This window comes from Taeniopygia guttata, chromosome 5 (assembly GCF_048771995.1).
Source record: "Taeniopygia guttata chromosome 5, bTaeGut7.mat, whole genome shotgun sequence".
NCBI lineage: Eukaryota > Metazoa > Chordata > Aves > Passeriformes > Estrildidae > Taeniopygia > Taeniopygia guttata.
The window spans coordinates 28,026,700-28,049,414 of record NC_133030.1 but is presented as its reverse complement, the minus strand read 5'-3'; the positions used below and the strand labels follow the sequence as shown (position 1 = coordinate 28,049,414).

The 22,715-nt window shown below is 39.4% G+C and overlaps 1 protein-coding gene across 2 annotated transcripts in view; it reads left to right on the top strand.

Annotated features, from left to right (window-relative positions):
* The first annotated feature begins 1,231 nt into the window (after positions 1 to 1,231).
* LTK (leukocyte receptor tyrosine kinase) overlaps positions 1,232 to 22,715 on the top strand; it is a 91,713-nt gene continuing 70,229 nt past the window's right edge. The window contains exon 1 of one of the 2 annotated variants that reach the window (XM_072929978.1): positions 1,232 to 1,572. In XM_072929978.1, the coding sequence (XP_072786079.1) occupies positions 1,266 to 1,572 (307 nt within the window). In that variant the 5' untranslated portion in view covers positions 1,232 to 1,265. The remainder of the gene's footprint in view (positions 1,573 to 22,715) is intronic. The other variant, XM_002198977.7, reaches the window with a different exon arrangement.

Below are 22,715 nucleotides of genomic sequence, written 5' to 3'. Positions count from 1 at the left end.
TCTACTTTTTACCAATTGAGAGTGAAAAATTACCTGCTTTGTAATCCCAGAGCTTTAGCCAAGATATTTATTTATGAAGAGATGGAAAGCTGGCAGCTTTTTTTCCCTCGCTCTATTTTTTTTTTTTTTAAAGTTCTTTTTATTTCTGGTCTTGGTCTATTACTTTGCTTAGGAGACAGTTTATATAAATTTAACTAGTAAGCAACTAATACAAGTAATAATGTCTGTCTTTCTTGCTGACATACTTTTGTAATTGATATGGCCATAGAGGAAAGCCTCAAAATGATGTTTGCTTCCAAAACATCCAGGTTGTGTTAAAAAATATGCCTCTGTAAATCTGCCGAAAGTAACAATATGTTGCTGAACAAAAAGCAATTTTCTAGATCCAGATAAATGATTAAGATACAAAAATAAAATCTACCCTTGAGTGCTGCATAGGTATCAGTAGGAAGATTCAGACATGGTTAAGAAAATTAATTAAAATTTTAGTTTATTCTAAGAACCACAATTAAACATGGAATGCAGGCTTCTGCCTTGAAAGTGCCAGGCCCACCAGACATATAAGGGCTTTAATTCAGGTCAGCTCCAAATCTCTCCAGTTCATACATTTTCAATGGTATTTTACTCAAGACTCAAGTACTACCTGTTAAATTCACAACAACCACAATAAATTATGCTAATTTGGACTAAAGCACCCCTAATTCAGAGTAAGAGTATCACCTGGAAAATTTGTTATAAAGAATGCATTCTGATTATAATGAAACCATAAATTTTAGAATAAACTCCCCATGAAAGACACACCTACAAAGAGATTGAAGGTGGTGTACTAGTGCAATTGAAATGCTGATGGTCCAGAAGAAAAAGGAGTTTGAAGTGAAGTGTTTAAAGAGCGAATGCCCAAGCTCACAGAGGGAGAACCCACACTTTGCTGCACTGCAGGTCCTCACTGTGTGTCCCCAACAGAGGCTGTCTTGCTCGGGAGTTAGGTGGTGATAAGTGACACTAAGGGAAGAAAGGTGGGAATCTAAGTTGTGTACATAGGTCCAATTTCTCTTTCCAGGCAATCAGTAAACACACTTCCAGGCCATGGGAATCCTCTCTATCATCTTAAATATGAGCTGAGCTTAGTCCAGGGTGTGCATGAGTCTTGTGTGTGCTATTGGGCCAGCTGCAAGGGAAGACTGAGAGAGGGGAACGATCCAGTTACATTATGAATTAATTCATCTTGTCCTGGTGAATGCTAATGCCTGAGAATTTATAGATGAATGTGTTTGTGTCTGAAGCAACTGCCTTGTGAATTTGCTGATCGTGCAGGAGCGGTATGCAAAACGGGAGGAGGAGGAGGCAAGGAAGGGAGGGTGGCTCTAGGACCCATGCGAGCCTTCCCGAGCAGGAGGTGGGAATTTTCCTCCAAGGCAGCAGGAGCCCGAGCCCGGTCTCAGAGCTCCAGCGGAGCCCGCAGGAAGAGCCTGGCACGTCCCCTCCGTAGCCGCGCACCCGGGCGGGACCAGCCCGCACCCCGCAGAGCCATGAACCGGCTACCACAGCTGCTGTTGTGGGTCATCTCAGTGGGTAAGGAACTTATTTTTCTTTCCTCTCATCTCTTCTTATTTTGCAAAGTCCCTCTTCTACCCAGAGGCTCAGACTCATTTCATTGCCCCTTCCCTTTTTATTTTTAAAACCAGAAAAGCATTATTTTCAGAGCAGTAGGGGACAAGGGGAGATGGGGATTGAAAGTACTGGCATAAAGCATATGTAAAGTAGGTGACATGCGGGAAAATAAATCTTGATTGTAAGGAAATTCTGATCACTGAAATTAATAGGAGGTATGTAGTTTTAGAAAAACTGCTGCTGCCGAGGCTCTGAGGCTGGATGCAGGCAGCCGCTGTACAAGGGTTTGGCATGAAACGAACAGCTATACCCTAGGACCATTTTGCTTCTCTGCATGCTGGATTGTTTTCTCTGGGGCTGTTTTGGAGAGGGTGGTAAGAGTAACGCTCCAGGAGTAGTGGAGGTTGCTTACAGGGAAAGGTGTAGTTTGGAAAGGATGCTCTGTCTAAGCAGAGAGATGAGAGACACGGATAAAGAGGAGTAAGTACTGGGACTAAGAAAGATGGACTTAAGAGCTCCCACCTAGATAGGGTTCTCAGACTAAGTTTTGAAAGGAATCTTTTACTAATCTGTTTGTCACTGTCAGCTTTGGTTCTGAAGTACAGCAAAAGAAAGGAAGTGACAGCAGGAGAGAAGAAGAGGGATATTAGGAGGGAAGCTGCAGGAATAGGAGAGAAGTTGGGAGGTGGAAGCATGCATGCGACCAAAGATGGGAGAAAAAGGTAGGAGTGGGACAAAATTACTATATGTGCAGAGTGACAAGCAAATTTGTTATAAATATTAAGAAAGAAAAGCCTCTATCAGAGCATGTTGAACTTTTCAGAGAGCTGCAGTTACAATAAGTAACAGTGTAGATACAGTGACTACAACCTGAGCCTTAGACAGGATCAGGAGACACTTTGTATTTTTCAGTGTAAGAGATAGTGTAACTTCCAGGCAGGAAAGGAGGAAAGGCAAACAGGTTGCTGGGTGCTGCAGCTAGCTCTTGCTAGAGCACTGCACTTCCTCTCTCTGGCTAAATGATGAACTTGTATATATTTACTTTTATATGCAGACACACTGGGATGTCAGTTTCTAAGCAGGTTTTATAATTTAGTTCTATTTACAATTGTATGCCAAGGCATAGTACAGAGTTTTTGGATTTAGGCTTTTTCTGGTCTCCAATTTCTATTGGGAGGCAGGAGGCTGTTTACTGTTTAAGGGTCCCAGGACAAGTGTACCTCGTGCAAGCAGAGCTTTATGCTCCTAAAGCCTCAGCTTTCATGGCATGTTGTCTCATCAAGAATTGCTAAGTATCTTTCCAGTGTTTTCGAGGAGGGGCTTTGAACACGCAAGTAATGTTAATGTAAGGAATAATAATTCTATTTACTGTATATCCAAGTCTGTGATATGAAGCATGTCTGCATTAGGAAAGAAATTTTTAAAAGGGCGTGTTACAGAGAGAATAAGTAAAGAGCTAAATGAAAATAAACGTACATTTTACAATTTCTGTCCAATCTTCTGCCAAAAATAATCTCAATCACTGGAGGAGACTTCAATGCACGAGCATTTAACTATGTAGTTGATGTCAACATCTTCACATGGGGATTGCTTGCCTCACTATGGGATCTACTGTGGTTGGCTCACAGAGTGTATAGTCAATTAGTTTAAAAACTGCTTGTATTACCACTGTACAATTTTTACTGGAGCATATTCTTGGAGTGGCTTTACATTTCCTTCTTTATTCGGAAAGCCCAAGATCTAAGTGATGAAGGGATTTGCAGGTCTTCTTCTCCCTCTCTTATTTTCCTGGCTGGCATACATATTTCTAATGTGCTCTATCATAAAATAATTATTTCAGAGTTCCCATCCACTGATAATTTTTGGCACATGGAAACACTGGATAGTGTTGCAAGTCCTCTTGGTGCAAAAATTAAGACACTATGAGAAAATTCAGAAAGTTGTAGAGAACAATAGCAGGAAAAAACCCTCAGAAAAAGAACCACCAAACTGAAGGTAACAAAAACAGGAAAGGACATGGTCCGCAGGTATACATTGTTCAGTGTCAAAGCAACTTCACAGTCTTTTGGAGGCTGAGGTTGTACACTATCCTCAGGTCTCAGGAGGTGGTTAGGAAGAAAGTGAAAAAAACCCCTAGAAGAATGTTTGGGAAAATTTTCTTTTTATTTTAAGCACCAATATTACTTTGAGTCTTCAGATGGGATTATTTTCTTTTGATTACTTGAGCTTGGTAAGGGGTAGTTAGATCACTCCTTTTTGGTTCTGTGAGAAACTAGGTTGTGCTTGGCTAGATGTCATTTTCTTGCCTTTGAATGTGGAGAGCCAACTATCTGCAAAATTACAGTACAGCATACATCCTGAGCAAACCTCAAACACCTTTCCAAATGTGTCATGTTTATGTCATTGCTCAGAGTTTAGCTACCGAGCATAACCACAGTCCATGAGATAATATTAGCAGAGACACTTTGTCAGGATTTCTTTACAGTCCCTTCCAACACTTGCAGTGCAGACACCACTGACTAAGGTTTAACTTCAGCCTGTTGAATTGTTACCGTTTTGGGTTTTGTTCAATCCTTTCTTAAGGCAGAGAAGCATAGGAAGGTTGATGGCAGGTTTAGGAGTAAGACAGACAGCTTTTTGTTTGTTTGTGGAATGGTATATCAGCATGGCAATGATGAATTCCCTGTTCCTGGGTGCTTGCATTTGTTTAACTGTTTTCAGAAGCCCCAAACTTTTTGTTTCTCTCCCTGGATTTATATACCTCTCAGGACTCAGTTGGCCTGTTTTGTAGGAGTATAAACTGGTTTAAGTTTAGTCAGTCCACATGTGCAGGAAGATACAAGAATACCTTGTTTTGTTGTAAGCCAATTTAAAATAAACCAGTACATCTCTTTCACTTAGACAAATGTTTAGTGATTTGTGTATCCCTGAAGAAGCATGCCAAGTGTGGAAGGGATGGGACCCTGTGCTCTCTTTTGTTTCTTAATTGAAGAAATTTTCTCTTATTTTCTTCTTCTTGTGCCTATCTCTGCTCAGTTAAAGTAGCACATAGGTACAGTACTGATTTCACTTAAATGGTTCCATCTAGAAGGACATTAAATGATCCTTGACATTTGTCATAGGAGTAGTATCCACAGTCCTTTATTGTGCACATGACAACATGTCTCCATATACAGTGTCTAGTCTGAATATCCAATTCAAGGCACTATGGCTGTCACTGAAAGTCAAATATGGGATGGATGCCTCGAAAGTAAAACAAGACAGTTCTTTTTAAGCTATAGACATTACAAAGTAGAGGACTTTTTGAAACACAATGGAAAAGAATATGATACATTTATGGGAATCCCACAGTAAGGGAGCACATGCAGAGAAACATCAGGGATTTCTAGACTGCATCAGGAGGGAGAACTAAGTTGGAGGAGATTGACTTCAGCTCTAAAGTAACAAGTGGCTCACTACCTGATTTCTATGTCTTATGAGCAGCCATAGCAGAAATACATCTTTCTATCCATGCTACATACTTGCACGGTTTCTAATTAGTCCATAAGATCAAAGTTGGAGAAAAGCCTGCCTCACTCCAATGAAGTTTCAAAAGCATTCTTCTCCTACTCCCTGGAGTCCCAATTGGATCCACAGGAGGGTATCTGTCTTCAGCCTGCCTGTATATGTGAAGGAGCTCATACTGGCTCTGCTGGTGTGTAGAAGTGCATCTGTGATGTCTGTGACAAGAGTGGAGAGAAATTTTTATCTTGAATTAATTTTAGTGAAAATTGCTGATGTGTGAGACTAAGATGCTTTGTAAAGTGGTCTAGGCTTTGAGCTGTTACATTTGGTCCTTTGTTTTGTGTGTGCACCTGTTAATACATACTGAGACATGCAAATAAATCTACGTTTGTTTTTTAGGTTTAATTTTTTTTTTTTCACACTTTGGGTCAGAAAAGCCTTGCACTCAGAAATCAGAAATATTTGTTTTAAAAGCATAAAACATGACTTCATGTTAAAACTAAACATCTGATATTAACTGTTCAAGTCCAGCACTCCCTGAAATGTGTTTGTCTTTGCAATTTTATAAAACTTTTGATCCTGAAGATTTTTAGGTTGATCTGTGACAGGTTTTTTGTTTGTTTTGATTTTTTTAAATTTCTTTGGTCATGCCAATGACTTAAAAATCCTGTATTAAAACTTCACAGTTATTTTATAATACCACATTCCAGTTTGTACTTAGATTTGTGCATGCAGATGGTTGTCCTTAGGCTGATGCTCATTACTCTACATGCAGACAGTGACTGGTACAGTTTGTATCTTGGTATTGGATCAAATTCCTCAGAAATAAAAGAAACAAAAATAACTTTTTGCAAACCTTCAGTAAAAGCAGAAACACAAAGCAGGTGCTGAGAGGAGAGGCAGGTGATCTCCTTCCAGAAATAAACTGAGAGGAAGGATCCCACAGGGTTCATAGATAACCTAAAATGATGGATGTCTATGGGAATACAGTTACAGCCATGCAACATCTTGCCTTCTGTATCTGGAGACTTTTATCTGAGACTCCTAAGAGTAAGCATGATTCCTGTATTGAATCCTTAAATCAGAGGAGGAAAATTATGACATTAATTATGTTAATTAATTGGATCAGGCTTATAGTCTTTTCCTGCCTCTCAGCATCAGTCCTTCCTCTTACAATTCCTCTTCCTCCCATTCCATTATAATTGCTCTTCTGCTTCTCTCCTCTACCGGCATGTAACAAACCCAGTGTTTTGATGTAGCCTGCTAACAGCATGCACAAAGATGAAACCCATGGCAGGTAGGAGAGCAGGCCAGCTTGGAAAAGGGGTGAATTGTAGTGTTTGGTGAGAGGTGACTTGTAGCGGACAGGTGTGCTCTGAGTGCATAGGGAGAGCAGCTCCCCTACGAGAGTGCTGACAGATCGCGCTGCTGGGCTATGTGTTGCAGGAGGAACATGGAGTTTTGTTTCAGATTGTGACTCGTTCAGCACCACTAGGTTATGGAGGGCCTGGCCTGGGGAATGTCAGGGTCCTGCCTTTTTGTGCTGCATGCACAAGAGAGAAGTCAAGGTGTAGAACCTTTACAATTCAGCAAATGCCATGTCAAGTCCTCTCCGGACCTCTGCAGTGCTTAAAGGATTACAGCTCCCAGAGAAGTGGCAGGGTATCATGGAAGCACTCTGTTTCCCTCAGATGTGCTGTTCCTAAGAGCTTTCCTCAAGGTGCTGGACCTCCATATTGTGCCTTCTCCAGTTGTGTCATACCAACACAATGGACCCATGAGGAGAAATGGAAACAGAGGGACATGACATGAAAGGGAACAGAGCTGACATTCCAGTCTTCCTCACCTAGAAAAGACAACTCTACCATATGTACTGAGTAAATAGAGAACTCCGAATTTCAGTGAGATGTTCAGTCGCAGGTCAAATGTTACCTTTTTAGGAGAAGTTCAGGTTGGTTTTCTATATGGTCTCCTTAACACAAAGCTGTCTGTAAAAACATGAAACTATACACAATTTTCCACTTGTTGGTGAAAAACTTCTTAAGATTTCCAGCTGGCTTTATATTTACTTTAAGCATTTTGACTGTATGATTGTTGTAGATCCCTGCCGACTGATCTATTCTATTCTCTGTGAAGGTATAAACATCCCTGACATTGGCAGTGATTGAATTTAAAAACCTATTGTACAGCAGCCTGATCAGACTTAGTCAAGAATGAGAGTGAAATATAGAATTAAATACTGAAGCCTTTTCAAAAAGCACAGATTTATCCTTGCAATTCAGATGAACTTTTGCCCTGTCTAATGGGAGAACCGTGTCTTTTAATAAGGCATTACAGATTTTCAGCTAATTGGTATCTGAAATCCCATAAGCTTTGGCTTATCAGCCAAGAATGATGCATTTATTCATGTATTTCAGTTGCTCAGTTAGGTTTGTTTTTTTTTCCCAGTTTGTAGCACAGCATGTGTTTGAGGGCATAAACAGCCAAACTTTCTAGAGTTAGAGCATCCACACCTCTCCTCTGTGTCTATGTTTGTGGTGATACATATTTATATATTAAAAATATAGGGATAAAGTAACTGAGTGTGACAGTAATAAGTGACATGGAAGGATGTGATGGTGTTCTGTTGCACAGAATTAAGTACAGGAGGTGAGAAGTATCAATTCCTATATTGTTCCAGTGAAGAGTTTTGTGCTATTCAGGAGCCAGTAGAAAACCCAAACTAAAAGTTTTTTCCTGCCTTGAAGCAGAACTGACCATCACATTGGAACTTCAATGAGAATGGAACCAGACAGGTTACTGGTTCAGAGTCACAGTTTGCTGGAATCACAATTTTCACATCAGAGATGCCATTGGAAGCACCTGCTTCCAACAGGAAGGGCTGTTTTGAGTGGCTCTGCAGCTGTGACCAAGACCTTTATCTATATGCTGAGGGTGAAGTCTGCTCATGCACTTTCCCTTGTAGCTCTGCCTTAGTATCTGCTCTGCTCTCCTGGCCTTAGGAAGGCAGGAGGAAACTGTGGGGATTCACAGAGAGGACAGGAGGTGGCCAAGGCTGGATGGTAAAGCAGGATGGAGCAATTCTGTTCCAATGGAGAAAAGGAGTGCAGCCAGTGTGGTTTTGGATTACCAAAGGAAGGGTTAGCAGCTGTCAGCCTGAACTCGAGCAACCTCAGGCAAAGCTGAATTCAATCTGGAACAGAACTGAAAAATGTCTTTTCTTCTGTGGATAATTAATTTTGTGGTTTTGCAGACCCGTGTGCCTTGACTAATATTTTAGACAATGTAAGGAGCATGGATGATTATGCTTAGACACTAATAATACCTTGGATGTCTTGCTTTTTTTTTTTTTAATTTTCTGTTGTTATATTTAACGGCAGTTTAAATTTTCCAAGTATTTTCTGTTTATATTTTTTTCCTACTGAGCTCTGAGTGATTAAAGACCTATTTATTACTTTGCCTTCAGCAAACAGACTCACAGAAAAGCATGACTGCTTAAAATTTCCATGTTTTTTAGCATGTTTTTAGAGTTTTCTCTGTGGCATTTTGATGTGTACTGTGCTGAGTACAGATCTCTTTACACAAGTAACACTTTTAAAATATGTAGTTCACAACAGGAGTATTTTCCGTGTTTATAGTCACTGCAGGAACCCAAATAGTATTTAAAACCTCAGAAGGAAGCTTTCTTTAACCCCATGCAGGCAAACCGTTCAGCCTAGAGCTTAGTGAGACACTCGACTTTATGAATATTTTAAACCCGGATAGCACAGTCATCGCTATCACTAATTGTTTTTCAACTTTCCTGAAGTCCCACATAGCTCCTGGGCCTTCAAGATCTATCAGGCTCTTAGAAGAGTTTTAACTTTCCCAGAGTTTGATATTGTGTTTGTCAGTCTGTTGCAGACCTAGAGACAAATGTCAGTAACATTTGCAAAAATAAACTTGTGAATTAATTATAAGAAAAACAAGGTGGGTTTTATTTAGCTGTGTTAAAAGGCCTTGTGTTCCAGCTATTCAGAGGGACAGAAAACTGGGAGATGTATGCAGATCTAGCTCTTTTCACTTCCTCTAGTGCTGTGCTAGTTTAGTCTGATGAGGCTCAAGAATTTAGCTTCCCTTTCAAAAGGTATTTTCAGGTTTTATTTGTTAAATTTGGACAGGGCATAGATTTTTTATTTCTTACCTTCATATTTTGGCTCCCACACAATTTTTTTTCCTCTCTTGTGTGCCTTCCTGCATATATATATATGTGCGTGTGTGTGTGTGAAAATTAATGAAAGGAAAAATATATGGAAAATACCTTTGCTTTAAACATGTTGTCTTCCCTCAGTGGATGCAGTTATCCAAAACTATACACTAACTCAGGGGTTGCTTGTGTTCATACTTTGTGTGTCCATACTTTAATTGCATATTTTTTTATGGAGATTACCATTTTTCAGGGATTTGTGCTGCATATGAATACACGGGTTATCAGCTTTGGTAAATCTAGCCAATAGTTATTTTTCAATTAAGTTTCAGAAGAAATTTCAATCACTTTTGTAGTAAGGTATATGTAGAGTAAGCTGGTGAAGTTACTTTATTACTGGTAGGAATTGCTTTGTGGCTGAAAAAAAAAAAAAGGATTATGAGAAGCAACATCCCAATTAATGCTGTTATTGATATTTTTCCACTGAGAAAGGTGAGGGGCAACTTATATCAAGTTGTTGTTTAATTCCACCCAGGAAAAAGCTCCATGTAGCCATTCACTCACTTCTCCACCAGTCTGAGTGAGGGAACAATCAGAAGGGTGAAAGTCAGAAAACTCATGGGTTGGAATAAAGACAGATTGACAAGAAAAGCAAAAAACCGTGCACACAAACAAAACAAAAGAAGGAATTTGTGCACTGCTTCCCATAGGCAGACAGGTGGTTACCTATCTCCAGGAGAGCAGGGCCCCAACACACGTAAGGCTTACTTGGAAAGAAAAATATCATCACTCCAAACATCTCCCACTTTTTCTTCCTCCCACTTTATATGCTGAGCATGATGCCACATGGTCTGGAATATCCCTTTGGTCCGCTGGGGTCACCTGTCCTGTGTCTTCTCTCAACTTCCCATGCACCTCCACTTCTCTCACCACCGTGGCAGCATGGAAAGCAGAAAAGGCCTCTACTCTGTAAGGCCTGCTCAGCAAAAATCAAAATCATCTCTATATTATCGACCCTGTGTTCAGCACTGATCCAAAATGCAGCCCTGTACCAGCTGCTGTGAAGAAAATTAACTCTGCCCCAGCCAAAACCAGCACACAAGTAAATACAGAATTTCAGAGATAGAAGCGCTGAACCTTCTGCTGGTTTCTTAGGGCTCTTGAGACTGTGAACATGGAAGTCAACATCTGTGTGATATTCAGTTTGTCTCCAGCTTGCATGCCCCTCTCAACCTCTCTAGGCAACCATGAAGTGCCATGGTCCCATCTCAGCTGTGTCAGCCATACTGCAGGGATGCTTTGGAATGATCTAGAATAAAAGCTAGCTTTCTTGGTTTGTACGTAATTTTAATGTTTCAGTTATGATGTGACCCTTTACAGATTGTGTTGGGTACAACTGAGGGATGTGGTGATTGCTGCACATGGACAAGAAGGGATCAGTCTCAGAGTGGGGTCAAAAGAAAAGCCAGCTGGGGCAGAAGGAATTGTTCTGGGAAACTCTTAGTCTGCTGAGGTTTTTTTCTAAATCTCTCCCATCAGTCACTGAAAAAAGTATCTTGTGAAACCAGCCTGTAGGATTATACACCTGAATTCAGACAATGTGAATACACCCTGATCTAGCTTAGGGATGCCTGCTTTCCAATCTCTGCAAGGGAGCAAGGGCTCAATGCCAGCGTTGTCAGCTCAGTGTCAGTGAGCTGGCAACTGCCTTACGAATTTGTACTACTGTGAAAACACCTACAATCCCATTGTACTAACTAAAAAATATTTGGTGTAGCTGTCATTTAGTTCTGGTTTTGACAGTTTTTTATTTTTGGAACGTGTTTGTGTTTTTGCATATAGTTAACAGAACTTATAACAGTTTAGGAGGACAAACTTGGGCTGATAGTCTGAATCCTATCATTGATGCTACAGTGCTGAGGAATAAGAGATACACCATGATGCTGTGTGGTGTTCATGTCTTCCCTTCAGCCCTTTAGACAAAATAGTCTGTTTTCAACTTTGACCTGTACCATTTACAGAGTGTTGTTAAGAGGAGGTGCTCTTAAACATTTATGGATAGGACTGAATCTGTTCTGAAGGTGGAGAGTGGGGGTTTACATTTATCATCTTAAAGGAAGACAGTAAAAAAAAGTTTTGAACCCAGGCTTAAATTTTATGCACAAAATATTTCATACTCTCTAGTATACATGGAAGTGCTCCCATGAGCTTTTAAAGAAACATCAGCTACATACGAGAATATTCTTCAGCATGTCTTTTCATTCTTTGTGACACAAATACACAAAGGGGCAAGAAATAGAGCTGGCCAAAGTACCTTTGCATAGTGTTTCTGAGATTTGCAAAAGGAAAAAGTATAGCAAGCACTGTTTTCCTGGTTTTTAAACTCTCCAAGCTCAGGTTTCACAGATAGGGTTAAAAATCATCAAATTAAACATATTTATGAGCCATCTGGTTTCTGAGTCTTTCCAGTTTGTGTTTGCTATCCTGGGTAACTATTAAGTCATTTTTGTTGCTGTAATTTTCATGTCATTACATGGCTCCAGAAACTGCATGTTTAAGAAAAACACTGTAGAGAACTGAATTCAGAGTAGAAGTATAAGCACTGGCAGCACTGGAGACATTTGTCATTCTTTCAGTCAACCTAACATACTACAAAAAGTAAATGTGTAAAATAAATAAATTTTTCTTTTAACGTGTGTCTAAGTTAGGCACTGCAGTCTTCCAGCTCTCTTTGCCTACCTTTCTTGCAATATGGTAAGCACAGTCATATTTTATAGGGCTACTTTTCAGCCATAAGTTTTCACTATGATTTGAGGAAGATTCCTGAGCCTTGGTACTGTAATCCTTGTCCTAACTTACCTATTTTATCTCCCTTATTCAGATGTGGTGAGATACAAAGCAGTATATGTTCTAGTTCCTTCAGGTAGATCCAGTGCACAGAATTACAGATTTTTTTTTTTCTTTTTATAGTAAAATATAATTAAGGAGAATCTGTAACTCCATTTCAGTGGAAATTTGAAAAAAAAATTACTTTTTTTTGGAAAAAAATTACTCTTTCACATTGAATGTTGGGTTCCTGATTAAGTTTTCTAACAGCATTGACTTTTCCATTGGTAAAGGGCACAGAAGTGATTTCCTTAAAGGTGTACATTGGTACTACTCTTCCATAAAGTGTCCTTATTTGCTGCTGAGAAGGCACAGCACTGATGCATAGATGCAAAATGCCCTTTTTTTTCTGGTGACCTGATTGCTGTTCTTCATGCCAACTTGGTCATTTGTGACACTGAGTAAATTTTCAGAGTATAGTTTCATCTCACGAAGAAAGAAAAGAGAGGAGATGCCTGTAATTGCTGGTGTTTGTTTTCTAGGAGCAACTTAGAAATACTTGTGCTATTTGAAGGAAATTTTGTAAATGCTGCTAAAATACACAAAGCACTTAATTTTTCTCTCTCTGCCTTATCACTTTGACAGAGCTGTGTTCTGTTATCAGTTTTCCAAAGTCAAATTCAGTTTTATGGGTTTTGGAACCTTTTTGGCTATTTTGTGTGCTGTGCAAAGCCATTCCCAATTCCCTGTACTTTACTATCTCTGCTGCCCATCTTGCTCTTTTGCATGTGTCTTGGTAACTCCTGCACACAGTGGATAGCAGTACCTGGCATGCTGAGTTCAGTGAAGGGTGCACTGGCATCTTTAGGTCTTCTAAGAAGTACACAGCTTGTTTATCTCCTTTTCTTACTTGCACCTAGCATGAGCTTTAAAAAAATGCAAAACAATCCTTTCATGACTCTATGCTTTTACTTTCAAAGCCCAAATTCCCAGATGCATAAAGAGAAAGGAATAAGTGTATGCAAAAAATAAAGCACACATTAATCTGGCTATGTGTGCTTTGGAGCCAGGAGTTACTTACAGGAGCAGAACATGACACGATGCAGGGAAGACATTTGAAATCTTGGCTGACAAGCTGTTTAATACACTGCTTAAACTTGTGCTCAGTTTCACATTCCACCTTCTTAGCCTCCTCTGGTGTTTGTTTGACTGCTTTCCTCTTCAGGAGTCCAGCTGGCGTTGAAAGGCTCAGGTGTTAGGAAGCACATTTGGGAGTCTCAGCTGGCACTGGCAGACTCCACACACTGCTGGAGTACTTGCTGGCAAAGCTGTGGTCCCTGCCTTGGAAGCTGGCAACAATTTCTAGCCGAGGCTGTGAGGAAGGTGTCTGAAAGGTGTTTGACTCTAGAGCTGCAAGGCTGGGGAGACAATAGGAGGGGTAGGTGTTTGTCCACCTTCACTGGCACAGAAACTGCATTCTCTTCAGACACACAAGCCTGGGCACTGCACTGTGTGCCCTCAATATGCTGATGTGCAGATACAGCAGTGTCCATGACTGTCTTCAAAGCCAGGTGCAGGCCTCCCTGTGCCTTGCATGCTGCAGCTGCTCCTTCACAAGGTTGTTCCAAGGAGGCCTGCCTTTGTAGTGTCCTGGGAATGGAGCTGGCTTCCATCAGCCCTGAGAGTAACTTCAAAAGCTAGTCTTCTCTGAGAAGGCTCTGAGTGTAGAAGACAGTGAAATAGATATTCAGTGTCCCAACAAAAACTACTTATACCCAGGCATCCAAAAATATTGAGTATTGGAGGATATAGTAACAGATTCTAGCTTGGATTTTTCAGATGTGGTTATGACACTATGGCAGGGTATGTGGCATTTTCTTCTAACGTGAGATGGAATTACTTCCTGTGTGGAGAAGCACCTGTAGATATAGATGTATACAGTTCTATAGATGTATACATTTCTTTGCTCGTGTCTATGTGTGTGATTTGGTTATGTATGAATGTTGTTAATTTAAATCTATAATTAAGTCACTGTTACAATTATTGTAAACCTTATTGAACTGATTACTTTATAATTGTTAAGTCAGTTAATGCTAAACCTTTCTGCACCCTTATCTTCCATGTTTATATCCTTTGATTCTGATTTGATTTTCCTTTTTTTGTTTAATTCATTTGGTAAATAACAGAGTAAAACTTGCCACTGAACTCTGTTAAGTTATGAATTCATATAAAAACTTGCTTTTTGCCAAAACATTTAATTCTGATTTTTTAAACAGCACAAACCACTTATTTACAACAGAAGACAATGCAAATAGAACAATAGAATTATTTAGGTTTGAAAATACCCTTTGAATCCAGTTGTTAAGCTGGCACTGCTAATTCCACCACTAAACTATGTCCATGAGTGACAAATCTACACATCTTTTGAACACTTTCAGGAATGGTGATTCCACCACTTTCCTGGGCAGCCTGTCCAGTTCCTGACCACCCTTTCGGTGAAGAAACATTTCCTAATGTCCAATTTAAGCTTCTCCTGGCACAACTTGAGGGCATTTTTTCTTGTCCTGTCATCTGTTATCTGTCAGAAGAGGTCAACCCCCACCTGACTAGAATCTTTTTTCAGGTAGTTGTAGACAGAGCCTCAGCCTCCCCTCAGCCTCCTCCAGGCTAAAACCTCAGCTCCCTCAGTCTCTCCTTGTAAGACTTTTGCTTCATAGCCTTCACCAACTCCATTACCCTTCTCTGGACATGCTCCAGCACCTCAATGTCTTTCTTGTAGTGGGATGCTTCAACAAGTGCTTCCAAAAGAATATATTATCTACTACTGACTATGCAGTTCCCTCTGAGTGCATATGTTGTGCTCTGTTGTACCTTCTCATTACTGTAAATAAAGTGAGGTTCATACTCTGCTTGAAAAGAAGCAGTAGCTTTTATTGCAATAACAGGTTTTTGTGGCAGTAGGGATTCTTGGAAGTTCTTGGGACACTTCTGGTATTTACACTGCCATTTGCAACTTCCTGACCCAGAGATGTTTTTCAGGTGAAGCTGGTACAGAAAGGATGTTTTTATATGTGTGATTCTGTGAGAAATCTGGAAGAAGTTCTGTTGACCACTCTCTCCTCTGTTGGGATGATATCTAGTTGAGTACCAAGTGGGCAATGAGAACACTTGACAAACACACACAGAAAAAAACAGTACTACTCAAATATGTATTTGGTCTTTTCCTATGGATGATAATCTGCCAGTTACAGCTACACTTTCATGTTGTTTAGAACAGAAAAGGTAAAAATATATACCAGATGAGTAGTCCATGCATGGTCTAAATGCACAGAAATTGACCGATGTGCTGCATTTGGTGGGCATGGCAAGTCAAGAAATCCATCCTTGGTCTGGTAGTGCCTTTCTGGATATCAGAAGAGTGTGCACTGCAAATGTAGGAATTGTGTGGAATTAGAGAACCTTTGAGGCAGTGTCTGTGTTAACTGTTATAAACTACGTACTGCTGTGAGTAAAGGACTTAGGTGTTTAATTAAGGACTTCATGTTGATATACTGCATTAGAGGCAGATAAGCTTTAGGACTTGTGATTCAGTGTTTTAATGAGGATGAACAGAGAAGAAAACTGCACAAACTCTTGACCTCATGTTGTTTGTTTTCCTCATTGTTCTGGCTGGTGTCCTGGAAGCAAAGAACGAAGGCTGTCTGCCGTTCTTATGTTGTTCATTTGAGGCCTGAAGAATAGAAATCTCATTTTTCTCCCTTGCATGGTCAGGTCTGGACTGACCCTTTGGCAGTGAAGAAACTATAGCCCCAGGCCAGCAGTAGTCAGACATTGATCTTTAGGGACATTCTACTGGAATATGTAATATCTTTCATAATTCTCTGATAAAAGCCTGGCTAAAGCTGAAAGGAGCTGATTATCTCCTACCATTTCCTCTCCCATCACCTCCAGAGACTTGAGTGCTCTTCTTGTGATTCCAAAAGAATTTAGTACATCACAAGGTAAGTGGTCGTGAAAGAGGTCTGGCCTCCAGCGGCCACAGTGTTTCATGGATTCTTCTAATAGAATATAGTTTTATTTTCTCTTGCACAAACCTAAGAGCTTGATATGAGATATCCAAAGAATTCGATATTTATGTGTTCTGTTTGTATCTAGTGGGTTTTATGTACTTGTTTCTCATGCAAATAAGCACTTTCCAGATATATCCAGAAATGCATCCAACTATGTTTCCTTACTGCCTGTAAATTAAATAGCTCAGGACTGTCCCAAATCAGTTTCTTTCAGGCACTACTTTTTTCATTAGTGTTTAATCAAATTACCTGTGGTCTTAAAGGGAGTTAGAAATTTTTCCAAGAATCTTCATTTCTTTGCAGACACCCATTCTGGTTTCTCTTGTTATGCTCTTCCTGCACTGATTGCTCACTGGGGTGATAGGATTTTTTTGTGACACTCTCATCTCCATCATGAAGCTTGAGATAGACTGAAACTTCTTTGAAAGGAATGAATGACAGAGACCCCTTTGTCTTAAAACAGATCAGATCGGTGCTGGTGTGGTCTATGACCTATCAGCCATCTGGATTTTCTACTCATTCCCTTCCATGAAGCCATCTGAGTGTAAGAACTGGAGGATATTTTCCAAGCAATTCAAGGGTGTTAAAAGTACCAGAATAGCCACAATATTGTTGGCTGTACCACCCTATTGAGTAATTAATAAAGTTGTCAAACCCTTAAGCTCACCCTTGCAGTAATGAGGGACAGTAATCTGAGGCCCTCTTTGTTGGATTCTGAAGGGGTCATTTAAAGGAAAGGAGGAACTCATTATATTCAAGAACTTTGTGTCAGAAGCAAAATAAAAGCTTTTATTTAAATATCCCCACTTAGCTGCATTCCAGTCAGAAGTGTGATATTGTAACCCAAATATTTCATCTGTAAACCACCCTTCACTCTCTAAACCACACCTTACTCTCTCGGAAGCCAAAAATAAAATAAAATGAAATGTAAAGATAAGGATCCTTTCAGTCCTAGTCATTCTTTAGAAAACAACTGTCTGTCTTCTGTTTTATATGTTCTGAGAGCAATGGAAACATCTGACTTATCATGGCCACTGCCTCCTACATTTCTTTACTAGGAGAAAACAAATGATAAAACTGAAATACAGGTGATTGCTTTTCTGTTTGCAGTCAGTTTTCTACCAAAAAACAGAGTGGTGCAATCCATGGATCTTGGCTATTTTGTTTTAGGCAATGAGAAAAAGCTGTCTTATTTTTTCAACACAAGGGTGATTTTTTTGGATCAAAAAATAAAGTTCAGGTCTTGGCACAAATTACAGAAGTGTGTTTAAAAGTAAGGAAACAGTTTGCCAAAAAACAATAAGGTAGTAATCTCTGATTTTTAGTCCTTTCTGGAAGTTCCAAATACCAGGTTTGTCCCACCCACTTGAATTCTGTTACACAAAGTTCATTGCTCACAGCAGTAGTTCCAATTGCAGTTTGAAAAAAGATTCTGCACCTCTTTTGTTGTACTGGCTGTGAATGAAGATAGTCATACTGGAGAGTCATCTTTCAGACTATAAATGCTCTGAATGGTGTGAATGAGCTTAGCCCTAATATTTTCCATAAAAGAACTGTACAGATCTTAGGAGACTGCCCAGACTCACCTTCCTCAGGCTTGGCTCTCATGCTACTCTGAAGCAGTGGACAATGAAACCATCACTCTTTTTTATGTTCAGTATGCCATCAGGACTCCATGCTTATTAAACTGTCTCACTATTAAGAAGACTGTTTATATTGGTGCTGAGACTCATGTTGACACCCCAGCCCTGTCTGCACAGATTGATTTCCTGATGACTACTCCAAGTCCTATCTTTTTTTCTCCAGGTCTCTGCAAGTTCACAGTTTTTCTTTCCAATAGAGGTTTCACCAACTTCATGTATAAGTGGCTTTCTAGCCATGCCACTGTGGCCTGCCAGGCCTCTTATTGACAAAGGACATCTAATCCTTTTCTTTACTTCTTGTCCTGTTGCTGTTGAGGAGGGCCTTCTTGGTCTCTGATGTATTCTTGACATATTCGTCCTTCCTTTCCTTTACCTTCTTAGTTTTTTGACCTCCTTGGACTGGAACTGGTGTCTTCCTGCCCCAGCATGTCATTGTCCTCAGCTTTTCCTGCACTGCTGAGTCCGAGGTTACCTTTAACTTGGTGTTCCTGTAGTTACTGCCTTTTGCCACTGATTTCTGTAGTTGTGCATGAGCCTTCTCTGCATTCAGTGCATTTGTTTCCAAGGCCACAGCAGCGTGACCTTGGGCAGCTTGTGTACCCTGGCACTTCCCTTTGTTACACTCTGCTCACTCATCTTTTTCCCCTCTGTAGCACACCATGACCATATGGAGCTGTCTAAATACTTTGGGTGCACCCATTTCTGCTCTCTACTTCTGAATGAGTATATTATGATGATACAAAACTGCCAACGAGTATTTAATCCTCAGATCTCTTTTTGCCTTACAGTCATTGCTTTCTGGTGTTTTTAGTTATTTGTTGCCTTTCAAGCATCTTTTTCTAGCTCTCCCTTGCAGTTAAATCTGTGGCACTTAAGACTAATGTGACATGGTCTATAATTTATCTATGGCACTTTTTTCATTAGTTAAGCTAGACTGTGTGAAATATTCCTCAAATGTCTTAATTATAATTTATGCAAACATGTCCACTTCCGGAGAATGGCTGAAGTAGCAGGCTATGGTGCTAAGATAGTTTATGTCATTAAAAGTAAAAAATATCCATTTTTACTGTACCAAGCGTTGGGTTGGGATTTAAAAAATTGTAAACTGTTCCCTTGTTTGACAGGTATATTATTTAAATGTCTTACATAGTTTCATTTGCACCTCTAAATAAATATAAGCTTTTATGTACAAATAAAATTGGAAAATTAGTGATTCCTATTGAACTTCTCCTCTCACTTGAGGAAACAACTCCTCTCACTCTTATTTCATCATATCTTTAAACCCTTCTTCTGAATTCACATATTCTGGTTTAGTCATAGCCTACCCTGCAGTGTTCCTTCAGAAATCAATAGATGTCTGATGCATGGAATCTTTATTCTGATTTTCAGCTTATGCACATGTGCTTAACATTTGCTTCTTTATGTCTTTGTTATTGTCATAACTGGGTCTCATGATACAAGTTTGTCTCCTCCTTTACATGATTTCTGTCCATTCATCTCCATTCAATAAGCAGGAATGTCCTCCGCATTAGGTGGTTAAAGGTGAGTGCAGATTAAGTGGAAACACTTCACTGCAGTTACCCTAGTCACAGTTGAGTGGACATTATGAGAGCTCTTTTTCTTCCACATTCGCTAATTCCTTTGCTGGGGACTGTGCCAGTGCTGATAAAAAACTGCATTTCCCTGGACTGCATGTAGGAGTCTTTTTTTAACTTCAAATTACTCCCTAGAGATCCATTTCTTTGTAAACCATTCATTTTACGCCATGTGACTGCTGGACGTGGTCTGTATCTTTTATCTTCAGGATTATTCTTCAAAGTTACTAGTTGATGCCAAAGATCTTCACAGTATAATATAAACATCCTCTCCCTTTTCAACGTCCTGACCTTTTGCGGGCGAGGAGAATGCAAGGAGTAAAAGAATAGGATGTGACCCTGAAGAATTTAAAGGAGACATCAAAGGATGAGCAGGATTAAAAGTTCTTTTGCCCTCTTCTTACAGATGATAGTCTGGGCACTAACACAAAAAAACCCAGGTAACAATGAGTGTTGGGGAATTTAATCTGGGCTCTTGATCATGAAGAATGCAAGGGATATTGACAGAAGATTCAGCTTTTAGCCTTGTACTTTCCTGCAACCTCGTTTAGCCACTGAGAGGCTGTTTCAGACATCAGTCTTTTTACTGTCATGTCAGAGGTTCTTAACATATGTTAAGAGGTACGCAGTGAATTTGTGACAAATCCATTCACTGCATGCATTGACAATAGAGGTCCTTTGGGCCAACTTGAGCCATTCAGAAGTGAATAGTTTAAGCTACTCTTCTCTGTGAGCTAGCTTAGTGTTAACAGCCGAGTACTAGATGCCTGAAATTATAAATCCTACTCTCATATATTTGCTGGACAATTTATGGTAAGACATAGTTTAATCTCTTACCAGTATTCTTGTGCATCCTACTTCTTAACAACTTATGCCCATGAAAACTAAGTTTTGGCATGGAGCAGTTGGAGTCTCTCCTTCTGGAAAGGAATTTGGCAGATACTGAGAGGAGGCTTGTGGCAGTGTTTCCATATTTTCCTGGCAGTATTGCAAAGAAATTACAGAGGATGGAATCTTCTGTGCTGCTCCACATAGCTGCTGCCAAGGTGCTGGTGGTAGGCATACTGGTAGATGAAGTTTAGCAAAAAGATCCTGTATTCATAGTCTCATACAAAAATATAATTTGAGAAATATGGTGCTTTCTGATGAAGGAAAACCACAAGACTACAAGCTCTTATACAACTGCATAAATCAGATATGTTAACTGGAAAGTTAAGCTGAAAGTTGAAATAGTTGTGTTATAAGGGAAAAGTAGCATGAAACAAGTTACTGGGGAAAATATATTGGGCACCAGTAGGAAATTAGTTGTTTGTAAGGTTATATGAGCAGCATTTCCCTGGTATTAGAATCAATTGCACACCTTTTAGGAACCTGTGTCTGGCACAGATTGTAAACATGAGTATATAAATGTCAGTGATCAGATTTAATTGTTTCTAATATGATGACAAAGAATTCCCTTATAAAAATAGGAAACAGAAAATGCAAAGTCTGTATGCTTCTGAAACCCACTGCCCACGAACAGAGCTTGAAAATCCCTATCAAAGGACATCAGTTTATTTGTTTCTATTGCATGAAAAGCTTCAAGACAGAAGCTTGCTACCTTAACACTTCCCAGTCTATTCCTTGGAGACCTAACATGTTCTTTAATATCTGTACCAGAAAGTGGATCATAAACAATGCAATACCAACAAGTGAACTAATAAATGCTGTTAAAAAGAAAAATAATGAACTAATCAAGTATGAGTTTTCATATAGGTTTAGCCCAAAAAAATCTCAGAAGTAATTTCTTCACCTTATTTTGAAAAGCTGGTGGAGTATGTCCCTAAAATCACCAACGGCATGTGTGGTTTTAAATTGGTGGATTTGTTGCAAATTTAGAGAATAGGAAGACCACAAAGAGTCTAGGATCTGTAGGAAGTGTTCATGTGGACAACACCATTATAGTCTCCAAAGATTAATGTGGGTTTAAAACAAATTTTTATTGCATGAAACATTGTGGTTTTATCTGTATTTCTATTGTTAATCAGTCAAACACAATACAATATTCCCATTATTTTCTTCAAGTTTGTGATCAGGATCTGGCATATCATTTGGCTCCCCTTTTACCCTTTTTAAAATGTCAAGCAAATATTCCCTTTCTTTGCATACTGAGATACTTTCAGGATTTTGAGACTTTTTAAAATGAGTGTTATGGCAGAAGCACCACCAGCCACTTAGTTAAGAACTTCTGAGTTCAAGCTCTGGATTTTTAAGCTGTTTATGCCAGAGGAAGTTGTGCTCTTACATTCTTATATGAAATTTATGCACTGTGAGTTTTTTATCCCCTTGTAAATACAGAATCTCCTGTTAATGGAACAATTTGCCTTTTCAGTATGATTATTGAGAATTTTATGATTTCTGTATAGTAAATATTCATGCCTTTACTTCCTCTTGTGCTCTGTGCTATATAATACTAAGCCAAGTGCATTCAAATCTCCCAGATCTGAGGTACCAGTGATGTTACATAGCGTGTCACTGATTCATTTTTTTCTCTAATATAACCTTTCCTTCCTATGCAGGTTTATAATCTCACAGCAGCTTCCCTAATATTTCAAGGGTTCTAGAAAGATGTGTATCCAGGAGCTAATGACAGAGACAGATACACCAGTAGCTGCTTCACTGGATATCTGTTAATAATTTGATACTTCTAACCTTGTTGAATGACCTCAGATTCTCTTTCTCCTCTGCATTAGAGAACATGTATTCGCTTCTTTTATTTCTGTACTGTGGTTATTTTATTGCTCATCTATATCCTTGTGGTTGTCTGATATATAGCACTGTCATATGAGAATAAAAGCATCAACCATGACTTCTTAAAATCAGTCAAGGAAGTTTTGTGCATGCATCAGCAAAGAAAAGGGAATAGAAAAAATGTTAGTAGATTTGTCAGATAGTACTTACAGCTGTTGTATATGTGATCACACAGATATTGGAGTTGTGTCAGTCACTAAGGTGCATAAAACACCAGGTCTCTGATCACTACAAACTGTGCAACACAGAAATGAATGTTAATTTTTGACTGGGAAGAATGATTGGATGAATGTTGACTTCTGTGCTGCAACATGCCACCAAAAAAGCTTGAAAGTGACCAGGAATGGTTAGACAGCATCTGCTAGACTTTGTGGCAGAAATATTGCAAAAATACACAGTTTACGTGGAAGTAGGTGAATCAGTAGCAACACCTTAAATGGAAAAGACAACAATACAGAACATGTTAACATCTAAGCATATTCATTTTTAG